The sequence below is a fragment of the Crocodylus siamensis genome, chromosome 5, assembly GCF_052110815.1.
Source record: "Crocodylus siamensis isolate JL-2025a chromosome 5, ASM5211081v1, whole genome shotgun sequence".
NCBI classification, from domain to species: domain Eukaryota; kingdom Metazoa; phylum Chordata; order Crocodylia; family Crocodylidae; genus Crocodylus; species Crocodylus siamensis.
The window spans coordinates 52,983,747-53,009,087 of record NC_143399.1 but is presented as its reverse complement, the minus strand read 5'-3'; the positions used below and the strand labels follow the sequence as shown (position 1 = coordinate 53,009,087).

General features: G+C 44.5%; 1 protein-coding gene across 6 annotated transcripts in view; it reads right to left on the bottom strand.

Annotated features, from left to right (window-relative positions):
• Nucleotides 1-25,341, bottom strand: part of SMG7 (SMG7 nonsense mediated mRNA decay factor) — an 81,272-nt gene that overhangs the window by 33,511 nt on the left and 22,420 nt on the right. For all 6 annotated transcript variants that reach the window (XM_090048184.1, XM_090048181.1, XM_090048187.1 and 3 more), the window contains 7 exons: nucleotides 21,026-21,057; nucleotides 20,142-20,259; nucleotides 18,571-18,703; nucleotides 8,428-8,599; nucleotides 6,214-6,285; nucleotides 4,869-5,019; nucleotides 4,307-4,442 (listed from right to left, as the gene is read on the bottom strand). In XM_090048184.1, coding sequence (XP_089904310.1) covers nucleotides 4,307-4,442; nucleotides 4,869-5,019; nucleotides 6,214-6,285; nucleotides 8,428-8,599; nucleotides 18,571-18,703; nucleotides 20,142-20,259; nucleotides 21,026-21,057 — 814 coding nt within the window. The remainder of the gene's footprint in view (nucleotides 1-4,306; nucleotides 4,443-4,868; nucleotides 5,020-6,213; nucleotides 6,286-8,427; nucleotides 8,600-18,570; nucleotides 18,704-20,141; nucleotides 20,260-21,025; nucleotides 21,058-25,341) is intronic.

Genomic DNA, 25,341 nt, shown 5'->3' with positions numbered 1-25,341 from the left:
TCTGGTCTCCTGGTGAGGCAAGGAGCACCCCAACAGAGTAGACAGGAGAGTCCTCACTGATGGAGTACCACCAGTGCCCTACACTTCCCCTGCAGGGGAGCGGAATGGAGCAGAGCTCTGTGGGATGCTTAAGGACACAGAGGTCCCCAGATGAACTCCAGTGTTCAGACACAAGAGAAGTACTCCCTAATGGTGCTTGCTTCTTTCAGGGTCAGTTTTGGAGCGCTTCAAAGGCTATGTATGTCTGTCCGGATGTCCCGTGGAAGAATTTTAAAAGACATTTAAACCACTTCCAATATTACACCTGTTCCCACCCTCAGATTATCCTGATAATACACCTCTACTGCAACTGTTTGCCTTTAAAGATGGCATTGGAAAGGACCCTTAACTGACAATCTTTGCAAGACCTGAGTGTACAATAAGATGGGTGAAAGGGAGAGGGGGGGAAATTTGATTCAACCATACCATGACAAACCACATGCAGTGAGAAAAAAAAAAAAAAAAAAAAAAAAAGGAGACAAGGGCACCAACCCCCTTGCATTGCCATTGCAGATCACTGACCAACTAATATTGGTTAAAATATACACATGATGGGGATCTTTGAAAGAGGACTTCCAGGAAGAGGTTTTCAGTTACAAAAGTTGACAAAAACATCAGTCCTTGCTAATCTGACCTGTGGGCAAAAATGTATTCCTGATGCAAAAATCTAGCAATCAATTCAACCCTGAATGGAAAAGCCAGGTCTTCCAGCCAGGTAGCCGAGGTTTAAAAATGCTATCCAAAGCACTGACATATTCTAGTCAAAACTCCCACTTTTGGTTGTGACCAATGTCCAGGGTTGTCAGAAAAAGGCATATGACCACCCAGATCACTGAAATGTACTTATTAAAAATGGGTGGATCTAAGGGGAATGCGGTGGTGTGATTCCATCCCCCTTCTGTCATGTAGCTCATATGTTGGCAGCTTCAGTTCCCCACTGTCTCAGACATCGGGGCCCCCCCTGCAGAGTCCAGGCAGGAACTGAGCTTAGACTGTGTCACTGCAGCAGCCACCAAAGACTTTTGAGTCCCCAAAATAGGTAAGAATCCCCTCCCCCAGGTGCTCAGCAGCATCTCCTCTCCCATTCCCCCTCTTCAGCTGGGTTTCCCCACAGCACAGACCCCCAATAATTGTACCTCTGAGAGGAAGAAGCAGGTGACCTGCCTGCTGCCACTTTCTCCTGGCTGACTTTTGGGGAGTGAGGGTTCTAGCTGCAGGAGAACAGCTGCTCAGTGACAGGCTTGGCTGGGAACAGCACCAGGGGACAGATCCGCTCTCCTTCCTGCATCTGCTTCTTGTCCAGTGCTCGCAGGTGACCCCTGCTGCTGGCAACAGGTGCAGGAAGGGGGACCAATCCACTGATGCCATTGTCCTCAGCCAAGCCCAGCACCCTGCACAACCACTCCCTCAGCCCCTTCCTGGCTGGCTCTGCCTCAGTCAGCAGGCAGGTCACTTCTTCATGTGCTCAGAGGCCTAGTCAGCAGTATTTGCACCCTGGACAAACCCTGCTGGAAAGGGGGAAGGCAGGTGTGGCTGAGCAGCAGAGGTGGAATGGAGTGTGCTATACTTACCTGCTTCAGGGACTCAAAAGTCCTCAGCTGCTGCCGCCACAGCACAGTCTGCCAAACCCGGAATGGAGAGAGAGGTGCTGGGAGCCAGAGAAGGAGTAGAAATTTGCAGCCGCCACAACTCCCACACCCCACTTTATGGAATACTAGATCTGCTTATGACTGTACACGATTAGTAATAAGCATTTTGGAAATTAACACTCAGAGAGGTTAACATTAGGAAAAAGAACCAGAGATGCAAAACAAAATACTATTAGAAAAAACAATTAAAACACAATTCTCCAAACAGGAATACTTTTAGAGCTGATTGCAAATTGAGAATTGCGCTTAAAACACTGGAGCTCATTAAACATCAAGTTCTGTCACTTCCAGGTCTCAAGTATTTCAGAAGCTGCTTATACCGAATTCTGAGCCACACTTTCTACAAGTAGCACAAAAAAACAAAAACAAAAACAAAAAAACCAACCTACTTTTTTAGCATGCTTCTCTCTCATTTTGAAAAAACTCTGCTGTCATAGCTTGAGGGAACCTTAAGCCCAGCGTAGTTACCTGCCTATCCTCTTCAAATAATGCAGCTGGTAGAGTTAATACAGTAATGTGAGAGATGAACAGTATTTTTTCTTTGCTAGCTTGCGCTATCAGATGGCATTAAACATGTCATCTGTTTGAGAGAGAATATAGTACAGATTTAAGCTAATGAGCTGTCTGCTTAATTAAATGATCACTCTAAACTAGTGGTGCTCAACCTTTTGACCCTGAAGGCCAAATGAAGAGCATGGGGCCAGTCCAATAGCTGGATAGGGCTCTGGGATCCTGCACTACCCCTGCCTGGTCTCATGTGCAGGCTCTGAGACCTGGCACTACTTCCTCCCAGTCCTGCATGCAGGATCTGGCTCTAGGGCTCTGCACCATCTCTGCTTTGTCCCATGTGCTGGGATTAGGCTCCCCACACGGCCCCTGCCTGGCCCTGCGCATGGAGGTCAGTCTCCAGGGGCCTTGTGCCACCTCTGCCTTGCCCCACACACCACGATCAGGCTCCCAGGGTCCCAAGCTGCCTCCACCCAGAGTCCCATGTGCTGGGATCAGGCTCCAGGGGCTCTGTGCCGCTCCTGCATGCTGCAAATAGGCCCTGTGCACCCAACCTAGTTTGCAGGGCCACAGCCCATGGGAAGCCCCAAGAACTGGATGACAAGGTGCTGGGGTCCAGAACTGGCTCATGGGCTGGGGGTTGAACAACCCTGCTCTATGCAGATTTTGCAGAGGAGACCTCAGTTTTGAATGGTTCTACTCCATGCACAAACTGAAGTCAGTAACAGGACGCTGCATCCAAGTATGAATTTTGCTAGCAAGAGAAGGCGGCAGTTTTAGGAGGGGTTAAGGGCAGCTTCAATTAAGAGAAAATGCTGATCATCCAAAAGAGGAAGCTCTTGTCTGAAGCCTTTCAGAACAGATTTTTCTCTCAGATAAAGAAGCAGTATTTGGAAGAAGTTGTCTTTTTTTTTTTTAAAACTGTTTTTCATGGTGTACAAGTCAAGGTTTGAGCCCAAAATATTTTCCCTTAATTTTCCACCTCAACTTATACAACACTGTATCCAGGCTCTGGGGAAGTTGGATCTGGCCCCTGGGAGCTCAGGCAGCACCCAGCCCTGGGGGATGCCACCACCATGGAGAGAAGGACCCCCCCACACCACAGCTTAAAGACTGCCTAGCCTGCCAGCAGCTCAACTCAGTCGTGCGGGGGGGAGGGGAGGGCAGGCTCCATCAAATTAATGAATGGGCTCCTCAACATTTCTGCCCCTTCAGCAGGCTTCTGTGGTCTGGGAAGGGGCTACCTTGTCCCATAGGCAGCGCAGGATGTCAGGTGAGGTGGGCGGGGAAGGCCAGCCCTGACTGACAACCCTAGCCTCTCCACCCCCCCAGAGAGCAAGGCAGCCCCTTCCCAGGTGGCACCAGGCATCCTGTCAGCTGCAGGAGGCTCCTGAAGGTAGAAGTGGCAAGGGGCCCAATTCTGCTTTCAGCAAAGTCTGCCCGCCCCTTTCCCTCCCCCTCCCCCTACACACACAATTAGGGGTTGAGCTGAGCCCCTGAACTGCAGGGAGGCCTGGCCAGAGGGGCTGCCAGTGGGCCAGGTGCTGCCCGAGCTCTCAGGGGCCTGATCCAGCTTCTCTACAGCCCACCAGCATGCGACAGCTTGATCCTTTTTTTTTTTTTTTGAGATGAAAAACAAAGTAAAGATGGACTTATATGCTGGATATATGAAAAACCTAACTTTTTTGATTAAAAAATAAACTTGGGGTCGAGTTATACACTATGTCAACATATACACTGTGAAATATGGTAAATACAAACATTCTCGGGTGATCCAGGTCAAAGTACAATTTAATATGGCACTCTGCACTCAGAGTACAGTCTATATTTTAACCAGTAAGTGAATGTAACTTTTCCCCCCTGATCTCCTTGTCTAATCCTACATCACACTATGGTTAAGTAAATCAAACTGGGGAAGAGGGAAGGGCAACTCATCTGTGCAGATGGACAGTAGACCATTAACCTCCACATCAAAAGTTCTGCAGCCTGCTTGCTGTTGTCATGTTATGCTAATTTGCACTCATCCTTTGACCTATAGTTTAAGAAAACTCATATTTAAATACATTTTTCTATTGTATTAACTTAGAAAAATACCTTTTTTGTATACTAACCTTGAATTGTTCCTCCAGCTTTTCTCGAAGAGGGCTCAGCTTCTCCAAGCTTTTACTCAGGTATACATGGCCATGGAACTTAATAAATGCCTTGATGAAGTCAGACACACTCCATCGAGTCTTCACCTCATCACGACTACAGTTTGAGGAGAAATAGCTGGCTTCAATCTTTGCAACTAGACACAGATGCACAGACTAAGGACCTTCCCTGCAGAACAAATGCTAAAAGCTACATCCTTGACTCTGAGAAAGGACAGGCCTAAGAAGAACTGCGTGCCCCTCTCACACTATGTAAGGGTATGTAATTCAGTATACGTGCTCCAAATACTGCTCCCACACAATAGTATCTTAAATACAGATCCTCCTCTGTTCAGTGGATACCCAGGAAGGATGTGGCTAAGTTATGGTCAAGGACTTCCTACTCTGCTTCCACCCTCACATACTATGGATATTCTCTGGCAAATATTCAGACACCGAAAGAGGAAATATGCTTGCCTGTACAGAGGCGAAGTCAGTTTTAGTCACGATTAGCTAGCAACTTACTAGAAGAGATCAGTCTCACCTTTCCAGTGCTTTAGAAAGTGCTTTCTGTAGATTAGTGGAGGCAGCTGGAAAAGGGAACTTCACAGCAATGCTTCTGCAGTAGTAGAAAATTGTGGTCAAGTGGTCTCCTTTGGAGGAAGCTAAAATAGCCAACTGATTGTAAGGCTGACCTAGGGGAGAAGAGGATGAAAGAGTCTCATGGAGTGAAGAGCTCATTTCATCAAACTCAAGTTTCTCTTGCTGGTCTAGGCAAGAGACTTTGCATTTCAGACTAAATCCAGTACATTTCAGAGGGAGTACTCTTTCATTAAAATCCTATAAACCTTTCAACAGAAGAGATTTAGATTTATAAGCCAAACTAGTCACTTAGTCCCTGTTCAATATGACTGCTCATAAGCTGCAGAATGTATAGTATATACATGTTATTAACAAATTACATAGGAAACAGATGCAAAATACTTAACAGAATTTTGCCTAAGTAGGTAGGTACTCTTAAAGCAAAGCAAGGCTTGTACCTCTACCATAACTGTCAGTAACTGCTAGAAGTTAAAATGCATCATAGCATATAATGTAAAATGAATTATATTAGCGTTTTTACACAGAATTCAACTAGTCTCTCTGGCAGCGACTACTTAATATAGTATCATGGGGAAATCAAAATTATTTATACATGCTTATCACCACAAAGGTGAAAAATATATTAAGAATAAAGCTGTCTTTTTTGGCTTAAGATTTCACAAGTCGGCTTCAGAAAGTTACTACAGTGGCCAAGTCTTGACATATGTGGCTCATGAAAGTAATCTGCATTTTCATTATAGAGCAACCTGCAGCAATGGAAACGGTTATCCTATTTGCTATACCTAGAACTGGGACCATAATACTGATATAAAAGAGTTTAAAAAGGGAAAAAAATCCAGATGCCTGATCTAAAGAATTAAAATCAAGCTTGTAGGTGGCAACTTGGAATCGCACTAAAAATGACTGAGTTTTGTACGCTAGTAAATGAACAGACTGTTAAACAAAGCAAAAATAAGTTATCACTATTTATAATGCTTCACAGAAAATGCAGAGATGAGCACTGTATACTATAGCAGTAATGAAGTCTTGGTACTATAAAACCTTAATGCAATACCTTCATTTCAACTAAATCTTTACAAAAATGTTTGAGAGAACTATAAAGCACACAGATAAACAAACCATGAATTATCAAACGTTTTACTGAAATACTGTGATCTCAAAGTTAGTTGGGATTTTATTTGTTGTAGTCAAGATCACAGATTTTTTTTTCTAGCTTCTACAGGGAACAAAGCAAACAAACAAAATACCAGTTTGGGGTGGTCAACCCACAGGTATTACCTACTCACCATTGGAGGGGACAAGCTGAGCTGCATGCCTATAGTAGGATTCCGCCTGGCTGGTTTGATTTCTGTAGCGAGCTAAAAACATGAGAGTAAGCATGTTTAGACAGCAATATTTCAGAGTATTAAAATTCCAATGATTGCAAAAGCAGCTTGTTTGAAAAATAAATATCCTGTAATTACTTTAGAAATAAACAATTGAGTTATAAGATGTCCCCCAAATAAAGGAAAGTAATATTGAATGTATAGATTGATTTTAAGTTTGCCTTTCCTCCTCCTGTCATGTCCCAATGTCAGGGTTCACTAGCTCTCACTCAAATGTTTCACATACATCTTGCTATTTACAATACCCACAGTGCTTGAAACTAATTCCAGTTTGTTTTAAAGCAAGGTGCCTTTGAAATAAATGTCACCTACAAAAATTCACAGTTTCATAGTTTGTAGGGTCAGAAAGAACCTGAGCAGATCATGAAGTCTGACCTCCTGCCATGGCAGGAAAGAGTACTGGGGTCAAACGACCCCAGCAAGGTGTTTGTCTGGCCTCGTCTTAAAGACCCCCAAGGTAGGAGCCAGCACCGCTTTGCTTAGAAGTTGGTTCCAGATCCTAGCTGCCCTGACCGTGAAGTAGCGCCTTCTGAATTTACATCTAATCTGAATTTACCCTCTGCCAGCTTGTGACCATTATTTCTAGTCACTCCTGGTAGTGCTCAGGAGAACAGGGCCCCCCCCAACGCCTGCTGGTCCCCTCTGACTAGTTTGTAACAGGCCACTAGATCCCCCATCAGCCTTCTCTTATGGAGGCTGAACAGGTTCAGGTCCTGTAGCCTCTCCTCGTAAGGCCTGCCCTGCTGCCCCCTGATCATGCAAGTGGCCCTCCTCTGGACCCTCTCCAAGTTGTCCACATCCCTCCTAAAGTGTGGCACCCAGAACTGGACACAGTACTCCAACTGCAGCCTGACCAGTGTCACATAGAGGGGAAGGATCACCTCCTTGGACCTGCTTGAGATGCATCTGTGGATGCATGACAAGGTGCGGTTGGCTTTCCTGACTGCATTCCAGCACTGCTGGCCCACGTTCATCTTGGCATTAATGATGATTCCAAGATCCTTTTCTGCCTCTGCACTAACAAGAAGGGAGCTCCCCAGCCTGTAGGTATGCTACTGGTTCTTCCTTCCCAGGTGCATCACCTTGCACTTGTCAGTGTTGAATCCCATCCTATTCTCATCCGCCCACTCCTGTAACCTGTCTAGGTCTGATTGCAGCCTGTTCCTCCCTTCTAGCATGCCCACATACCCCCCCATCTTAGTGTTACCAGCAAATTTGAACCGAGTGCTTTTTACCCACTCATCCAAGTCACTGATGAAGATGCTGAACAGTGTGAGCCTGAGGACCAAGCCCTGCAGAGCCCCACTGCCCACATCGCTCCAGGTCGAAAATGATCCATCCACTACCACTCTCTGGGTGTGGCCCTCCAGTCAGTTAGCGACCCATTTGACTGTGTAGGTGTCAACACCACAGTCCCCCAGTTTTGTAATGAGAATGGGGTGAGAGACAGTGTCAAAGGCCTTCTAAAGTCCAGAAAGACTACATCCACTGTTACCCCTGCATCTAAAGATTTGGCCACCTAGTCACAGAAGGCCACCAGGTTAGTCTGATAGAACCTGCCTCTAATGAACCCGTACTGGTTGCCCCGAAGCATAAAATTCATTTAGTGTGGATTATTTAAGTCAGTAAGCAGAAGAAATAGACTTGATGAACTTAACTCTTGAATGCAAAATAAAAGCCTGGGTTACAAAGAATCGTATTTTTGGCTATGTTCTTGAAAGGAAGGGGTTTTACAGAGTCATCCTCTGATATGAATGCCTGCCAAGTGTGCCATCTTCCTGCAATATATTTTTGTAATAGCTCTTACAATTTAAATAAGTTTCCCCTTTTCTCTGAATTTCCACAATAAATAAGGCTCTTCCCAATGTAAATACAAGTCTAAGCAAATTTAGAAAGTTGTTTTATTGCATCACATGTATTTAGTGCAAATACAATGAATTCAAAGCATCACTCCCAGCATCATAAACTTCAAACCTTCTTACCTGTACAAACCACCGGTCTATGACTAGAAGCAGAATAGCAGGTTTAGCAGCTGTATGGATTGGACTCTGATTCTTTTCTGTAATTACGGCATAACAAGGCAGGATGGGAACTCCCATTGCTTCAAAAACTCACCAATGTCTCCAAGGTGGACAAGGCAGTGCTGGCAGATGTAAGAGCAGGAGCTAGACTGTGGCTTCACAATGGCACTAGTGTGCGTCTGTTTATTGCTGATAATTCCAAGCTGGGAGGACTTCACACGACAGGGTAAGTCTACATTAAATACTGTGCACAGCTCCTGTAATAACTAGAAGAAAAGGCCTATTTTAATAGAAAAGTCAGAGATAGTCATCAAAGCCTCAGGGTAACAGTACACAAATACTATTGCAAAGGGTGTGGTTACTAACATGTGCCTCTGAGTTTGAGTGCATCATCTCCACAAAAAAAATCCAGTTGCACACCTGCTTTGCAACTCTGAGCACCAACATAATGGATACCTCAATAAAAGCAGCATAGTCAGCACTATACCCTCCACCAGTCAGCTATAATAAATTAGGGATAGAGGACGCATGCCTATCTGAGATAATTTTTATTATTCTGAGAACTCTGGTTGCTGGCAAGTTTCCTGCTCAAATCTGTAATTCCAGAGGAAAATTATATAAAAGATTCACAGAATCTTCCAAGCCCAAGCCCAAAGCGTGACAATCCCCACGCGGATCAAAGGGACAAGAGTGCTCAAAAGCCCCCATGGCTCACCAAAAGCATCCATGAATGCCTCAAAGCCAAAAAGGAGATGTACACCCAATGGAAGGGAGGGGCCATCACCAAGAAGAATTATACCTCCTTGGCTCAAGATGGTAGGGGGGCTATTAGGAAGGCTAAGGCAGAGATGGAACTGGGACTAGTGACCCAGATCAAAGATAACAAGAAGTCCTTTTTTAAATACACAGGGGGTAAAAAGAAGGTACTAAATCATGTGGGGCCTCTGCAAGACATGCTTGGTAATCTGGTGGTAGTATCAGATGACAAAGCTAATCTCTTTAACAGATTCTTTGCTTCCATTTTTCTGAGCAGGGACAGGGACAGCCCCCGCACTGAGATTAAGGACAGAGCCAGGGGAGGCACAGCAAGGCCCAGGGTCAGTGAGGACCTAGTCAGGGAACTTCTGGAGGGACTAAATGTGTTCAGATCAGCAGGTCCTAATGATCTCCACCCTAGAGTGCTTAGGGAATTTGCAGAGGTCATTGCAGGACCCCTGCCACAGCTTGACGAGCACTCGTGGTGCTCTGGTGGGGTGCCCGACAACTGAAAAAGGGACAATGTGGTCCCCATTTTCAAAAAAAGGGAGAAAAGAGGACCCAGGAAAGTACAAGCCAGTTAGTCTTACCTTGGTCCTGGGGAAGCTCTTTGAGAAAATTATCCAGGAGCACATCTGCAAGGGGCCAGCAGGGGAGCTTATGCTTAGGGGCAACCAACATGGGTTCATTAGAGGCAGGTCCTGTCAGACCAACCTTGTGGCCTTCTATGACCAGGTCACAAAAGCCTTGGATGCAGGTGTCACAGTGGACGTAGTCTTCCTGGACTTTAGGAAGGCCTTGGACACCATCTCTCAACCTACCCTCATTAAAAAAATTAGGCATCTGTGGTGACGATGCCTACACAATCAGATGGGTCATAAATTGGCTGGAGGGCTGCACCCAGAGAGTGGTAGTGGATGGGTCATTTTTGACCAGGAGAGATGTGGGTAGCAGGGTTCCCCAGGGCTTGGTCCTTGGGCCCACACTGTTCAATATCTTCATCAGTGATTTGGATGACGGGGTGAAAAGCACCTTGTTTAAGTTCGCAGATAATACTAAGATATGGGGAGAAGCGAGCACGCTACAAGAAAGGGACAGGCTACAACTAGATCTCAACAGGTTAGAGGTGGGTGGATGAGAATAGGATGGGTTTCGATATGGACAAGTGCAAGGTGTTGCACCTGGGGAGGAAGAACCAGCAGCATACCTACAGACTGAGGAACTCCCTTCTCGTCAACACAGAGGCAGAGAAGGATCTTGGAATCACTACTGATACCAAGATGAACATGGGCCGCCAATGTGGGGACGTGGTTAGGAAGGCTAACCGTACTTTGTCATGCATCCATAGATAGATCCAAGGAAGTGATCCTCCCCCTCTATGTGACATTGGTCAGGCCGCAATTGGAGTACTATGTCCAGTTCTGGGTGCCGCACTTCACGAGGGATGTGGACAGCATCTAGAGGGTCCAGAGGAGGACCACTCACATGATCAGGGGAAAGCAGGGCAGGCCCTATAAGGAGAGGCTATGGGACCTGAACTTGTTCAGCCTCCACAAGAGAAGGCTGAGAGGGGAACCTGGTGGCCATCTACAAACTGGCCAAGGGAGACCAGCAGACAATGGGAGAGTCCCTGTTCCCCCAAGCACTATCGGGGGTAACAAGGAACAATGGCCATAAGTTAACTGAGAGTAGATTCAGGCTAGATATCAAGAGGCACTACTTCCCTGTCAAGGCGGCTAGGAGCTGGAACCAACTTCCAAGGGAAGTGGTGCTCACCCCTACCCTGGGGGTCTTCAAAAGGAGGCGAGACAGCCACTTAGCTGGGGTCATTTGACCCCAACATCCTTTCCTGCCCATAGATGATCTACTTAGGTCCCTTCCGACCCTACCAACTATGAAACTAAGAAGCACAGAGTTACTCCATATTACAATACCAAGTCTATAAAAATAGGCAGCCACAAAATTTTCAAGTTACAGAATGAAGTCTTGCAGAAGTACACAACACCACTTACCTACACAACACCACTACAGACTGTAAGAAAAAACATGTTAAGTCTACGTAGCTTAACACAGGCATCAAACATACAGCTTATGGAGCCCCATCATCTGGCACCCAGTGCTGTCCCTGGGTCAGAGCAGACCCACACAGGGCACAGCATGGGGCAGGTCTACAGGCTGGATCAGACCCCCTTCCCTCTCCCCCAGCATACAGGATCTGGCAGCTACTCCAGATAGCCTAGGACCCACTCTGTGTCGTGAAGATCCCAGAGCAGCCACAACAGATATTGCATGTGGTGCAGTCCAGCTGGGGGTACATAGTGCAGATCCCACGGGGCCAGAGTGGGCGCTATGCTACAAGTGGTGCCCACCCCAGTTAGACTATGCCACACACAGTGCCTGCTCTAGGATGTACACTGCACCTGACCTAGCAGCTCTGGGATTGTGCCACACATGGTGCCTGCTCCAGATGTCTGGGACGCATGCTGTATGCAGCGTGGTGGTAGTGCTGTCCAGCTGGGGTGGACACGAGGTGTAGCACAACGCCCCCGCTGGCCAGTCTGGGATCTGCGTTACAGACCCGCAGTTACACTGCGCCACACACAGCACCTGTTCTAGACACACCAGGATCGATGCTGGCTAGAGGCTGCCAGATCCAATATGCTCAGGGACAGGAAACGGAAGGAAGTCCATGTGTTTGATCCAGCCCATAGACTGGTCCCTTTCCACTCATTTGATCTGCAGGACTGGATGAGTTTAACACTCCTGGCTTAAAACTTTGTGTTCTATCCTGTCAGTTTACAATCATAGCGAGTCACCTCTGGACTGGTCCAAAAAGACCAAGAAATAGATTTGAAAGACAGGTTCCTTAAACTGACTTTTTGCCCTCAACAGAAAGTCTACGAATACACATAATTTGATCTGTAGCTCACTGGCCTCTTAAAAAAAAAAAAAAAGTACCATTATTGAAATTAATGGAGGAAAAAAATTCCTTGATCACTAAGTGAAACTTTGGGCTGGCAGGGAGCATTTTGCTCAACACGGGAAGAATGGAATGTGACTTAGACAAAAGTTTAGCATCCTTATATTCAACTACCACAGGCAGCTGAATTGGACAATTAAGAGGGGAGAGAAGGAAGGAATTTTAATACAACTGGATGGGCAGAGATGAATATAACTATATCCTTTAAAATATCTTTTACCTTTCCAGTTAAAAAGGTTAAGAAAGTGCCCATTATATGATAGAATGAGTATGTATATTCTCTGCGTCTCAAGTCTTCACAAAAGGACAAAAAAAATAGGCAGTATGTTTTCCAATATGCAGGTCACCTTTATGAGTGACTAAACAGAAATTAAATGGAGAGACGCTCACTTCATTTCTTATGCCAAGATGAGACAGCTTCCTGTTTTTAGAGGGTGACAACAATGGGAAATGAACTCAGCTTCTTCCAGGAAGAGATCTGCCCTCTCAACAAAAGAGAAGGCACTTCCTAACTTCGGTTTGGCAGGATCGTCAGTTAAGTTGTGAAGATTAGGGTCAAAAAGAGACATGAAAATTGAAGCTATTTGTTCTAAACTTAAACATTTGACTTGGTTGCCAGACCAGCAAAAACTGGTGCAGGGATCAAGCTCCAAAGGCACACGCATCTCAAAGAAAAATGAAACAGCTACTCAATTAAATGCAACAAGAGTGAATTTAAGGACAGACTGAGCTTTACCTAAGTTAATGCTTTCAAAATGTTGCCCATACAGTTTTGGCAGAAGCACCCCATCCTCATTAAAAAACTAGGTGACTGTGGCACTGATGTCTACAGTCAGATGGATTGCAGATTGGCTCAAGGGTCGTACTCAGAGGGTGGTGGTGGACGGGTCATATTCAACCTGGGGGGAAGTGGGCAGCGGAGTCCCCCAGGGCTCGGTCCTGGGGCCTGCACCATTCAATTTCTTCATCAGCGATTCGGACGACGGGGTGAAATGCAACCTGTTTAAATTCGCTGATGATACCAAAATTTGGGGTGAGGTGAGCACGCTAGTAGGGAGGGAAAGACTGCAACAAGACCTGGATAGGTTACAGGAGTGGGCTGACATAAACAGGATGCGTTTCAATACTGACAAGTGCAGGGTGCTGCACTTAGGCAGTAGAAACCAGCAGCACACTTACAGAATGGGAAACTCCCTTCTTGAGAGCACGGAGGCAGAAAGGGATCTTGGAGTCATTACTGACTCCAGGATGAACATGGGCCTACAATGCGAGGTCATGGTTGGCAGGGCTAACCGCACCTTGTCATGCATCCACAGGTGCATCTCAAGTAGAGCCAGGGAGGTGATCCTCCCCCTCTATGCAACGCTGGTCAGGCCACAGCTGGGGTACTGCGTCCAGTTCTGTGCTCCCCATTTCAGGAGGGATGTGGACAACATTGAAAGGGTCCAGAGGAGGGCCATCCACATGATCTGGGGACTACAGGGCAGACCCTACATTGAAAGACTGTGGGACCTAAACCTGTTCAGCCTTTACAAGAGAAGGCTGAGGGGAGACCTGGTGACTGTCTAAACTCACTAGGGGAGACCAGAAGGGTTTAGGGGACACACTGTTTCCCTAGCACCCCCTGGCATAACAAGGAACAATGGACACAAATTATTGGAGAGTAGATTTAGATTAGACATCCGCAAGAACTACTTCACAGTTAGGGTGGCTAGGAGCTGGAACCAACTTCTTAGGGAAGTAGTGCTGGCTCGTACCCTGGGGATCTTTAAGAAGAGGCTTGATGACTACCTGGCTGGACTCATTTGAGTCCAGTCTTTTCTCCCACCCAGGCGGGGAGTTGGACTTGAAGATCTATAAGGTCCCTTCTGACCCAACTTCTATGATTCTTAAACTGGGGAACATTGGTTTACTAGTAATGAAAATATCTAGACAGCCTGGTAACTAAATATTGAGGAGAATTACAAGGAATGTTCTCCACTCACTTTCCCAGATTTTATTTTTAAAGGAAAAAAACTATCTTTTGTCTCAGACAGACAACCGAAAACAAGTAAGTAAGGGTCAACTTGAACTGAAGGTAACTGGTATGGTCTTCCAGTCTTCCATTACAAATAATCCCACTACACTGCCACCAAGGCCTCTAGTCAGACATAGTTTACAGTCATACCCAGAATCTAAATTTGTCTGAGTAGCTGCTTATAAAATGCCTGACTTAGGCCACAGCATCTTAGCAAGGTTTAAGAGTCAGTCAATTGCAGGAACAGTATCTCCTTAATAGCTGACAATGCACTGCCTAACCTTTCTCCAGGGCAAAAGATCCTAATCCCTGAAGTCACAATCGACATCACTCAAGAAAGATAAAAAAACTGAACATATTGCTGGACAGGTAAAAACTATTCCTTTCTTGGCTCAACAGGAAAAAAAGACAGCTTGTTCCACTTGGTTCTTGGGTTGGAGTCTGGACACATTTTCCAGTGCTAAAAATTTGGCAAAAGCAAACAGGGCTGCTCCCAAGTTACCCACATAGGTAAGGGTAATTTGGGCAGTCTCCACTGCCCGATCAGCCCCTGCCACTGTTGCAGCCGTGTGACAACAGTGACAGGGCTGTATAACAGTAGTCTAGAGTGGCAGAGGCTGACTGGTGGTAGATCCCCCACCCCCAATCAGCCCGATGTCTCCATTTGCAGGAAGGCCCCTCGTCCATGGCTCCCTGCAAGCTTTAGAGGGCTCCGGGTGCTGCCCCTTTAAAGTTCTCAGTGCTTTAATGAGCTGCTGGCGTTCAGACCCTGCTGCCATGACTGCTTCCAAGGATCTTCATTTATTCTTGTCACCTGGCAGCAAGGGTAACAAGAGTGAGCTATGAGCTTCCTACAGGAACAGGGGCTGATCAGGGGGTGGGGGAAGACCCCTAATCAGCCCTTGCCACTGCTGCTTGCAGGCAGTCCTGTCACCCTTACTGCCTATCGACAAGGATGACAGAGCTGCCTGCAAGCAAATCCCGACAGGGTTCCCTGCCAGCTGGCTGCTGGGCAGTCTGTCAGAGAGCCAGCTACTCTCCCTCCATCTCTCTTGGGAGAAGGAGCACTGAAGGACAGGAATACTTGTTCACATGTTAAAATCTGTCATAAAAACCTTTCTGAGACATAGATGCTGTTACTTTATGTGGCCACAGGCTATTTGCTATGCTAAAACAGCAGATAAAACGTTATAAAAATAACATTTGTCAAAGCCCATAATGTTGACCACTGAATAGTTTCTACCTGGAAAGGCAAAGGGTCACAGATCATAGCAAACGTATAAAAAGATGGTATTGCTCTTGGATAACAGCAAATAGAAAGCACAAGAGGGACCTGTAGTTATTTTACTAATAATACATACCCGATTTTTTTTTAATGTGATCGTCTGATAGACACCTACAAGGAGGACTAACTTGACTCAAGGAAAGTACAGATGTCACTCTATAGGAAGTTATCCGGGACCGAGAGGTGATACAAGCCTCTATCAATTGTCCAGACATGACGGCAGCATATAAAACATTAAAAGCATTGAGGTGCTGAAAGAATCAGTCCCCAGAAGAAACTTTTGCATAAAGCTTTAGTTGCCTCCCCCAAATGAACAGAAGCAATGTCAGAGTACTCTTTAATGCTTTGCCCACTGGGAAGGTCAGAATGAGATGCCACTGGAACCACTAAGTGCCCTTATTTACTAAAATTTACAGAGACATTACAAAAATGTGAATATATTATTATAAATGTGACTATATTATTATTTTCCATTTTTGCTCAACTAGAGTATAAAAAAATCTTACAGGATTAACGAAAGAAAAATGGAAATGTTCTAGTTTGAGGCACTCTCTGATAATTCAAAAGCCTGGTTAGGAGGGAAACTTCACCTTTCAAAATGCAGTGTTATAGGCTGTGCTTGCTCTCTCCCTTTTAAAGATACCATCTATACAGGAGTCACACTTTTTGTATCATTAGTCTTCGCTTTTTAGGTACCGTGGACTAGGTCCTCAAATTAAAAACAAAAAAATTAGCAGTGAAACAGAGTAAGACAAACAGACTATGGTATCACAGTATGTGACCAACATGGACAACAGTAAAATACCAGCTAAGCCTCAATTATAAGTTCTTAGACTATGAGAAGTTGGCCAATTCAATTAAATGACATCCCAAGACTCAACATCAGCGGTCAGGAGAGTTTCTCCTATCATAATTACTGAATTTCAAAGATGTCTTTAAAACAGCTGAAACAGGACTCCTCTTTTCAGAAACCAAATTCAAGCTGCTTCATATTCGTGTGCAGGAAAAACCTTAAGGCTGCCCTGCTTTAGAAGATAAACAGACCTAATATAGCTAATAAAGTTGCTCTATTATGGGTGTTGAGCTGTGTTATGATCCAACTGCAAGCTAACTAAACCAAAGAAGAAAAAAATTCAGTCAGACAACCATTTATATATATTTTTAGTTCTGGCAATACCCACTGCAGCTGATTCTAAGAAAAGCAGTTTGGTTGACTTTAAGCCATTGGATTGTGTCAAGTAAAAAAAAGATAACCCTCCACAAAAATGACACTCCTCCACATCCCCCATGTGAAAAAAAAAGACTCAAACTACTCTTGGACTTTACCCAGTTTGGGGGGGGGGGGGGAAGAGTGTGATGGATGCAAAGGGGAAAAGCTAGCAATATGATGGGATCAAACTGAAATTAAAATGTCAGATGAAGCAAGTTAAGTCAAAAGTGGATGCATGCTATGTAAAACTTGGTATGAGGCAGATTAGATACCAAAGCTTACTTGCTGAGCTGAAAGTGACTTTTTAGGTACCTTGAATTAGGTGGGGAAAGTAACCTTTCCTTGTTTAAAAAACTTACTTGAGCTCACTGAATATTAGCAATTCAAAAGAAGCTCTCATCAGTACCATATTAATACAGGCAGTCCTCAACTTACAATATTGTGAGTTGCAACATTTTGCACTTACAATGTTTATAAATTTACACCCCATTTCAACTTTATGACGTCAGTTTCAACTTTACTACGCTTGATCCTATGCAATGCCAAGCCAGCAGACAAGTTCGATGCATCACTCATCTCCCTGGAGAACATCTGTCCAAGCTTTCTTGGACACTTTTTTTAAGAAAGCAGACAGGACTCCAGAAAAACCTGCAGCCAAGACTACTGGGAAGACTCCAGCCCAGAACCCTTCAAAAAGTCCAACCAAGAGCCTTTCAGTCCAGCAAAGTCACCTCAAAGAAGTCCTTCCAAATCAATATGATTGCTATTTACAATATAAATACATTAATATAACTATATTGCTCATCTATAATTGATCAAGTACAAAATGTTGGGGTATTTTTAATGAAAACAGGGTATCGGGCCTTGGTTCAGGAACCAATCCCCCATTTATAATACTGTTTCTTATGAGAATATTAGTTCCGAGTTACAAAGTTTTGACTTAAGACGTGGACTGCCTGTATTACACAAGACATGCTGATTTTTGATAGGAGAGAGGATGTTTCATTTAAGGTGGGACTCTACAACAGAACTGCAATTTGATTCTTGTTGAACCCATTTTCAAAAAAAATGGTGCTGGAATAATGCTAGGAATTTCAAAATCACTACCTTGATTAAAACATGCAGTAAGCTAGGTAACAAAAATGTTAAAATATCTGAAGTTAGAATTATGAAAAGCAGCTTAAGTTCAGTGCCTTTTTCAAATTAATCATAACTCCTCCTATGTCATTCCCCAGGCTAGCCGCTTAATTTAATCTTTCTAAAGGAGGGCCCAGCAACCTTTTGACCCTGCAAACCACCCTTTGTGACCCCACAGACCACAAATCTCTCCCTCTCCGCTCCCCCGCCCCAAAAACACCCAGCTGCCTACACTTACCCTTGCAACTAATCTCCACTCCCTCTGTAGAGAGTGTAAGTGTAGGTACAATGGACCAGCAGGTTCCACAGCAGAGGGAAATAGTGCAGAGGAGATGGGCAAGACAACCCAGTACTGTGCCACCAATCTCTGGTGCCAGATTGGACCCCTACGGGATGCATCTGGCCCCTTGTTCTAAATATAAATTTGATATACAAGATCCAGTCACAGAATTAAAACAAAAAAAAAGAAAAAAAGAAAACATTAGAAGCCGTATCTCATTAGGAACACTGTGCCACTTCCATAGCAAAGTGCTTCCACTGAAAGCGTAAAATGCTGCCAAAGGATAATTGTTTGGCTTTTAACAGGAATGGTTGCATATACTGAAAAGGATAGGGTTTTATCATTTTTAGATGGATTTCTCCCCTGCTTTCCTCATCCTTATGCATTAAACAACTGATCAAGTGCACTGTGGGAGCTTATCTGTTCTGAAGCATAGAACATAAGCAACAACTAGAAGCAGCATACTAAATTTAGCAAGTGACCATGTTACTAGAAGGACCTACATGCATTCAGCATAAAGGCAAAGACACAAGGCAAAATATTCGTACAGAAAACATGTAGTCCACACTCACCTGTGTGTAGAACCCACTAGCTGCCTCTAGGAACAACGAAAGGTTTGCCTGAACTTCACTCCGGTTTGGATTTGCTCGGTTTTTTGCCTGACCCTGTAGTGTTGTGATCTGATTCTTAAAGGCATGATTCCAGCTGTGAACAAAGCACAGTTTTATTTGTTCCAACAGTGACTCACAGGCAGAAGCAAGTCCTGTACACAATGGGAAAGAACTGTTTAATTACAGTGCACTAGGCACAGAAGCCACAGTGCTCTACTTAAACTCTACTGCCTTACTTATTCTGCCTATTGTTAAAATGGAACATGTGGTGGAAACAAGTCAAATACATGTAGACATGCATCCTTTTCCAACATTTCTCAGCTGTTGCAACCCTTCCACCCAAATATTGAAGGGCAAAACCTAAGTGGAGAGGATGAAGCCCAGCATGACTTTCTGTGGATCCTAAAAAAAAGGTTGTGCTGAATGCCTCAAGTAAGATAACACAGCTGGTACACTATCCCTAATCTCTGGTAGAGAATCTTTGCCCTTAAAAGAGTAGTATGTGTTGATAAGTCTGGTGATACTTTATTACCACCCTCCTAGATGCCAAGGATGGTGGTGCTAGTGGTACTTCTTTTCTGCCCTACCTTTCCTTGATGGTAAAAGGTGAAAATATGTCTCTTCCCCCTCTCCCTTCAAACTCACAACTGATGGGAGCACACTAACACCATCCTTGCCCACACTGCAGGAGAATCTTGGTCAATGATGCTTGCCTCTGCTGCAGGGAGAGTGCTAGTAACAGGACTGCTTTTAGGTTATGAATAAGTATCCTGCTCATGGGCTTCAGAGGGAGGAGAGTATGTTGAACTCTCAGACATAAGCAGCATCGTCCATTTGTAATTGAAAGCTGACATTAGTGAGGAGGAAACAGTGTTTAGGTCTGGCTCAGTATCTACTATTTTGAGCTCTCTCTTCACACATGGTTTTCAGCTGGAGCTACATTTCACACACTGAGCTCGGGGGAGCTACCTTTTAATTTCTGAGGCTAAGTCCCCAAAGCCTTTTCCATGACAAAAGCAAATGTCAGAGCCTACCACAGAGCAGCTCCAGAGGGAAAAAAATGATTGTTCACTTGTCTGACTAAAACACCTGACTTGCAGGTTAAACGGTCAAACATTTTGGGGGGGACCTCACTAAGAAATATATTAGGAAGCCTGTGCAACAAGTGAACACTTTCTCCAAAATTAATCAGTTTCATACATGAAATGCACGTTTCGAGGCCATGAATATATACTGCAGATACTCACTGAAGCACACAAGCTTATTTACAAACCTTTTTACCCTTCATCCAAGTACTTACCCATAGCATACAGTTTCCCCCAGAGCACTAAGTATAAACACTATTTCACAGCCCATTCCCCTACACTCTTTTTATTCCTTAAATATTTCTTAAATAATCATATACTAAAGTCAAGCTTCCACTTTTGAAGAAAATGAGAGCCTTTTTAACATATTACACCCATTCTTTCATAAATATTGGAAGCTTCCCTGCTTCTCTACCCAAACATATGTGCCTTTATTAAAACACTTACAGGTCTTGTTCTACTTTCTTATCCAACGCATATTCCAGATCAGTTACTAGCATTTTCTGGTATAAGTCCTGCAAAGCTTGCCGGGATGTCCAGACTTCAGCTGGACCCAGCTTCGAATCTATAACAAAGAAAGAAAAACCAAGAACAAAAAGATATACTGTGGCCAAGTACACAGAAGAGAATCATTTAAATTTATTTTCTCCACTGTCAAAATACATGAACCACCGGTGAACTAGAGAAAAATGTGCAGGCTTTGGCTTGTTCTGTTGTAACAAGCCACTAGAAATCTGAAAGCTGCATAATAAGTGAATATAGCAAATAAAATCAAACTACCTTATCTGACTTCAATAATAATAAACATGCTGCTCAGATCCTGCAGCAGCCAGAAGGTAGTATTATAAGGCAAACTGTGACACTGACAGACTGCCTTTTGCACACTTACCAGACAGTGTTTAGATCAACTTGTTCAACTAAGTTGCTAGAAACTGGAAAGGGACTTTTACATCTTTTTATTGAGAATATGAGTTATTTCTTTGAAAATAATTATCTGACCAACCAACAATCCTGGATGTATGAGATGTACACAGACATAATCCCTTCTTCCAACAGGAAGACAAGACTAAATTCAGACCACCCACTGGGAAAACAGAAGAGAAAAGTCCTGCTCTTTTGTCCCAAGTGTTTTGTGTATTACTTGTGAAGTCTGATTCTGGCAGAAAGCATAGCTAATTGCAACAAAGCTCTGTTTATCCATATCTGCAGCACAAACATTTATCATGACAACATTTATATACTAAAACTGAAAAACATTTCATGAAGAGCATGAAGAAAAATGGGTCTAAAATGTTATTCACTGTACTAACTATAAAATAAAAACAAATTACCTGTCATGTCAGCCTTCAGGACTTCTGCCTGCCTGAAAGATAAAAAGGATAAGATATTAGAAGCAAGTTACACTAAATTACATTGTTTTCAGACTATGGAATAAGCCCTTGCCCAGGTCCTTAGAGCCTGTCAAAACAGTGAAGTTAGGATATATAAGGTTTGAATTTTAGCTACTACTGTTTAATACCCCAACAAAACCTAGAGAAAGTAGCTTTTTTGGGTTGACTCAAACTCTTTCTAAAAACAGCATAAACTGAACAACAAAGAATATCCCCCTTATACCAAAACAGGCACGTCCAGACGTACTTGAACATTTGGATCCCTGGCGATAACTAGCAGTAGTGCACCTTGCGCCACTGCTACTTGTCCCCAGGGAATGCCTGTGCCACGCATGCTTTGGCGTGCAGCAAGTTACCCCAGGGGCAGTAGGGAAGGCTGGGGCCAGCACTGTGCTGGCCCCAGCAGCCTTACCTGGGGACCTCCCAGGGCTGGAACTGCAGGGTGGAACCTGGCCAGCAGCCACAGCTCTGGGTGGTTTGGCTCAGCTTTTCAGCAGCACACTCCACCTGAGTGTGTGCTGCTCTGTTTTTGTTTGGTTTTTTTTTACCCCTGCATCCAGGAGTAAAAAAAAAAAAAAAACACAAACAAACCAAAACAAACAAACCAAAACAAACCATGGGGAAAAAAAAAACAAACTGAAGCAGCACAGAAAACACCTGACTGAGTGGTAGGTGGCACCGCAAACATGTTTGCGGCACCACATACTGCACGGCCACGCTCGTCTGGATGCACCCAACATGTTTATGCACATAGCATATAATACCAGTGTAGCAGTGCTGCTCAAACTTTTTCCCCAGCAGCCTGGATGGGCAGTGCCCCATTCATCCACAGGCTGGATTTCACCAATGGTCCCAATCCAGCACCAGAGTAGATACGATAGACACCAACCAGCCATGGAAAGGGGGGCACAGGGCAACTCAGCTGCAACTTGATCCCACAGGGAAAAGGGGACATAGCTTGGCCCCAAAAGGAAGAAGCATAGCCCAGTCTGGCCCCACAAGGAAAAAGGGGGTGTGGCCTGGCTCTATAGGTGGGGAAAAAAGGAGTACAGCTTGGCCCCAACCTGTCCAAGCCAGGGGTTAGGGGGTCGGGTTCAGTCTAGATCAAAATGCAGGGGAAGAGTTATGGCCCAACTGCAACCACCAGTATGGGGCTTGGTGTTTGGAAGTTCTACTGCCAAATTTCCCACTCCACGTGTGGCCAGATGCAAGGGCATGTGGGCCAGATGCAAGAGCTCCATGGCCCGGACCTGGCCCACGGGCCACAGCTTGAGCACCTCTTCAGTATAATGAAGTTTACTTGCCTCTAATGGAAGTTTGAGATGGACACTAAACATTCCTATATAGGATGTGCCAACCAATGGAACTCAGATGGGGGAAACTCCTCATAAGAGTCCCCATGAGGCACAATTTACTCATCTGCCTTATGGATGTTTTGGCTACTATGACACCAGAATGAATAAGTAGATGGAAACAGAACAATCTGCTGCAGGCTCAAAAGCAGGTCTCGAGAGTTGCGCTACTAGTTTCCTGACAGCAAGTTTGTCATTTTTGGGTGGTTATTGGTAAACCCTTCACTAATTTCTTAACTGTATCATGCAAAAAGCACAATCTACCAATGCACAGAGGGTTGATATAGATGCTCTATCAAAGGCAGATCTATATGTTTCTCATTCCCTGTTTCATGAAGCTAGCTCATCTGAGATCACAATACTTTTGTTCAACTGAAACCCACTGCATTTTTACTTCCTTGCATGACTAAAGAATGAGCCACTCCACTTCATATACCATATTGTCATTTCATTATCTGCAACAACTGGTACTAGATTGTTCTGGATGTGAGGCAGAAGATTTGCTCAGTTAAAAGATATTTTTAGTTTCTTCTTGGTAACTCCAATGACTCTGAACTGTTAATTTGCTGAAGTGTGGTTCCCTTCCTTTCCCCCCACTAGAGGTGTCTGTGATAACGTTACTGATGAAAATAAAAGGTTTTATTGCCAAATAAATTCACCAGTCACAAATATCATTTCAAACAGGGGAGTAGAATATTTCAATGAAGCACAGATGTGAAGTGTGAAAACACATAAACCAACACTCGTGGCTTTTTCTTAAGCATTTGTAGAAATGGATAAATTAATTTACTAACATCTGACCTGTTTATCAAAGCAATAGGCAGCTTTCTTTCTCTTCAAAAGGCACTTCCCCATCCCCACCCCACCATACACAATTATATTAATATTATGACATCTATGTTTGATAGTCCGTGTCAATCTAATTTTAAGAGATGCCAAAACCTCCACATTTCTACCAACTGCATTCAACTTTTCTCTCCCCTATCAGGAGAAGTGGAATACCATGGTCTAGAGACCCAGGGGAGGACAACCACCAGAGAATTTGGGGTACAGGACACGCAAAAGGAAAAAGCTCTTTGTAAAAGTAAATCATACTAGTTGGTATTTTGGCCAAGTAACTTGACAAGTCATATATATATGCTGAAGCAGGGCAATTAAGGAAAGAGAAACCCCTGCTCATTTCCTCTCCCTTACCTGTGGGACAGCATAAAGCCACACTGACTTGGGATGATGTGGCTGGAGTATTAAATATTGCACCATGGGAGATGCATGCCAGAAGTGCCAGCTGGGAAACTCCAGCTGCTGGGGAGACGCTCCCAGCCAGGGCCTGTCTCAGCCTGCATGCTGAGCCCTGCGGAGCCTGGGGCTCTGAAAGAGAGGAGCCCCAGCCCTGACTGACTGCAGGTAGGCTCTCTTCCCACAGGCGACATGAGCCACATATGGGAAGTGAGTCCTGGCTTTGACTGGCTGTATGCACCTTGGGGCAGAGGTAAAAGGACACCAGAAATGACAGGAGGAGCTCTCGGACGACAGACTAAAGTGCATATGCCAGAAGGGGGTGAGAGATAGCCAGACTGCCCACATCTCTTTATTTTCATATTAGACAGACTGTTGGGAATTCCAGGTACGAGTTCAGGGAAATACTGTTAGGACACTCCAAGGCTGGCATGACAATCAGAGTACAAGCAACGCAGCGACTAGAACCCAGGTCTGGTGTAACCAAAGAACCATACAGAGGATTGTGGCAGGAGTGTAGGAGCTCCCAATCTGGACCCTATAAAGGTCTTGCCAAATGGTATTCAGGAATGCAGCGAGTCTCCTAAGGGACTGCCCCAACTGGGTGAGCCATTATCTCCTGCTGAGGCAGAATTCTATAGACTTCTTCCATCAAGTCATGGTGGGTGACTGCCTCAGCTGGGAACAGTTCTTCCCAGAGAGGGCAACAGGAAGGACAACAAGGCCATAACGCCAGCGTTGTCACATACGCGTATAAATACACACACTTGCACATCAATCTATTTATCTGAATCGCCTGACTCACCTATCATAGCCTGAACTAAGGACTATAGAACTTCCCTGAATCAAGATGTGGTTCAAATCCAATAGCTGTAACCGAACTCTAGAAACACATTCTAAAAACAAAAACAAAAACAAAAAAATCACCCAATCCTCACTGGCAGGCAAGGTTCTTCAAGGAGATGCGATATCTTTTATCAGACCAACTAAGTAGTTAGGGAAAAGGTCTTAGCAAGCAAGCTTTCCGGCACATTCACCCTTCTTCAGGCATAGGGATTTTCTGCTAGTCTGAGACTCCAAGGAATGAGACGAGGACAGGATGTCAGTGAGAATGTAAATAGGTAGAAATTAGGAAAACAAAAAAGTAAAGCAGGGAGGGGAGAAAACAGCAAGGGGAAAAAAGGCAAAGGTGAGTAAGGGTGACATCCAGTCACACTTCTAGCTTTTCTCATTCCTTGGAGTCACAGAACAGCAGAGACTTCCTAGGGCTGAAGAAGGGCAATTGCACCCAAAAGCTTGCTAAGAACCTTTTTCCCCCAACAACTCAGTTGGTTTAATAAAAGAATCACATTTACTCAAAGAACCTTGCCTGCCTATATCCTTAGACCAACACAGCTACAACCAAAAATCCAGTCTTCATTCAAATTTCAGAATCCATCACAACCCTTGTTAAGTTGCTCCAGTAGTTATCTACCATCAGTATTAAATTTGTGAATTATGGAGGCCAGAACTGTACATGGTACAACAACAGTGATACAAGAATTCCTAGTGTACGAACAGCTTTCATTATGGTCCTGAATTCCAGTCCTGGGGTTGAGAGCAAAACCATCCACACAGCACTTGTTGCCCAGGGCTATAAGAGATAGATAGCGGCCTTTCCATCATGGG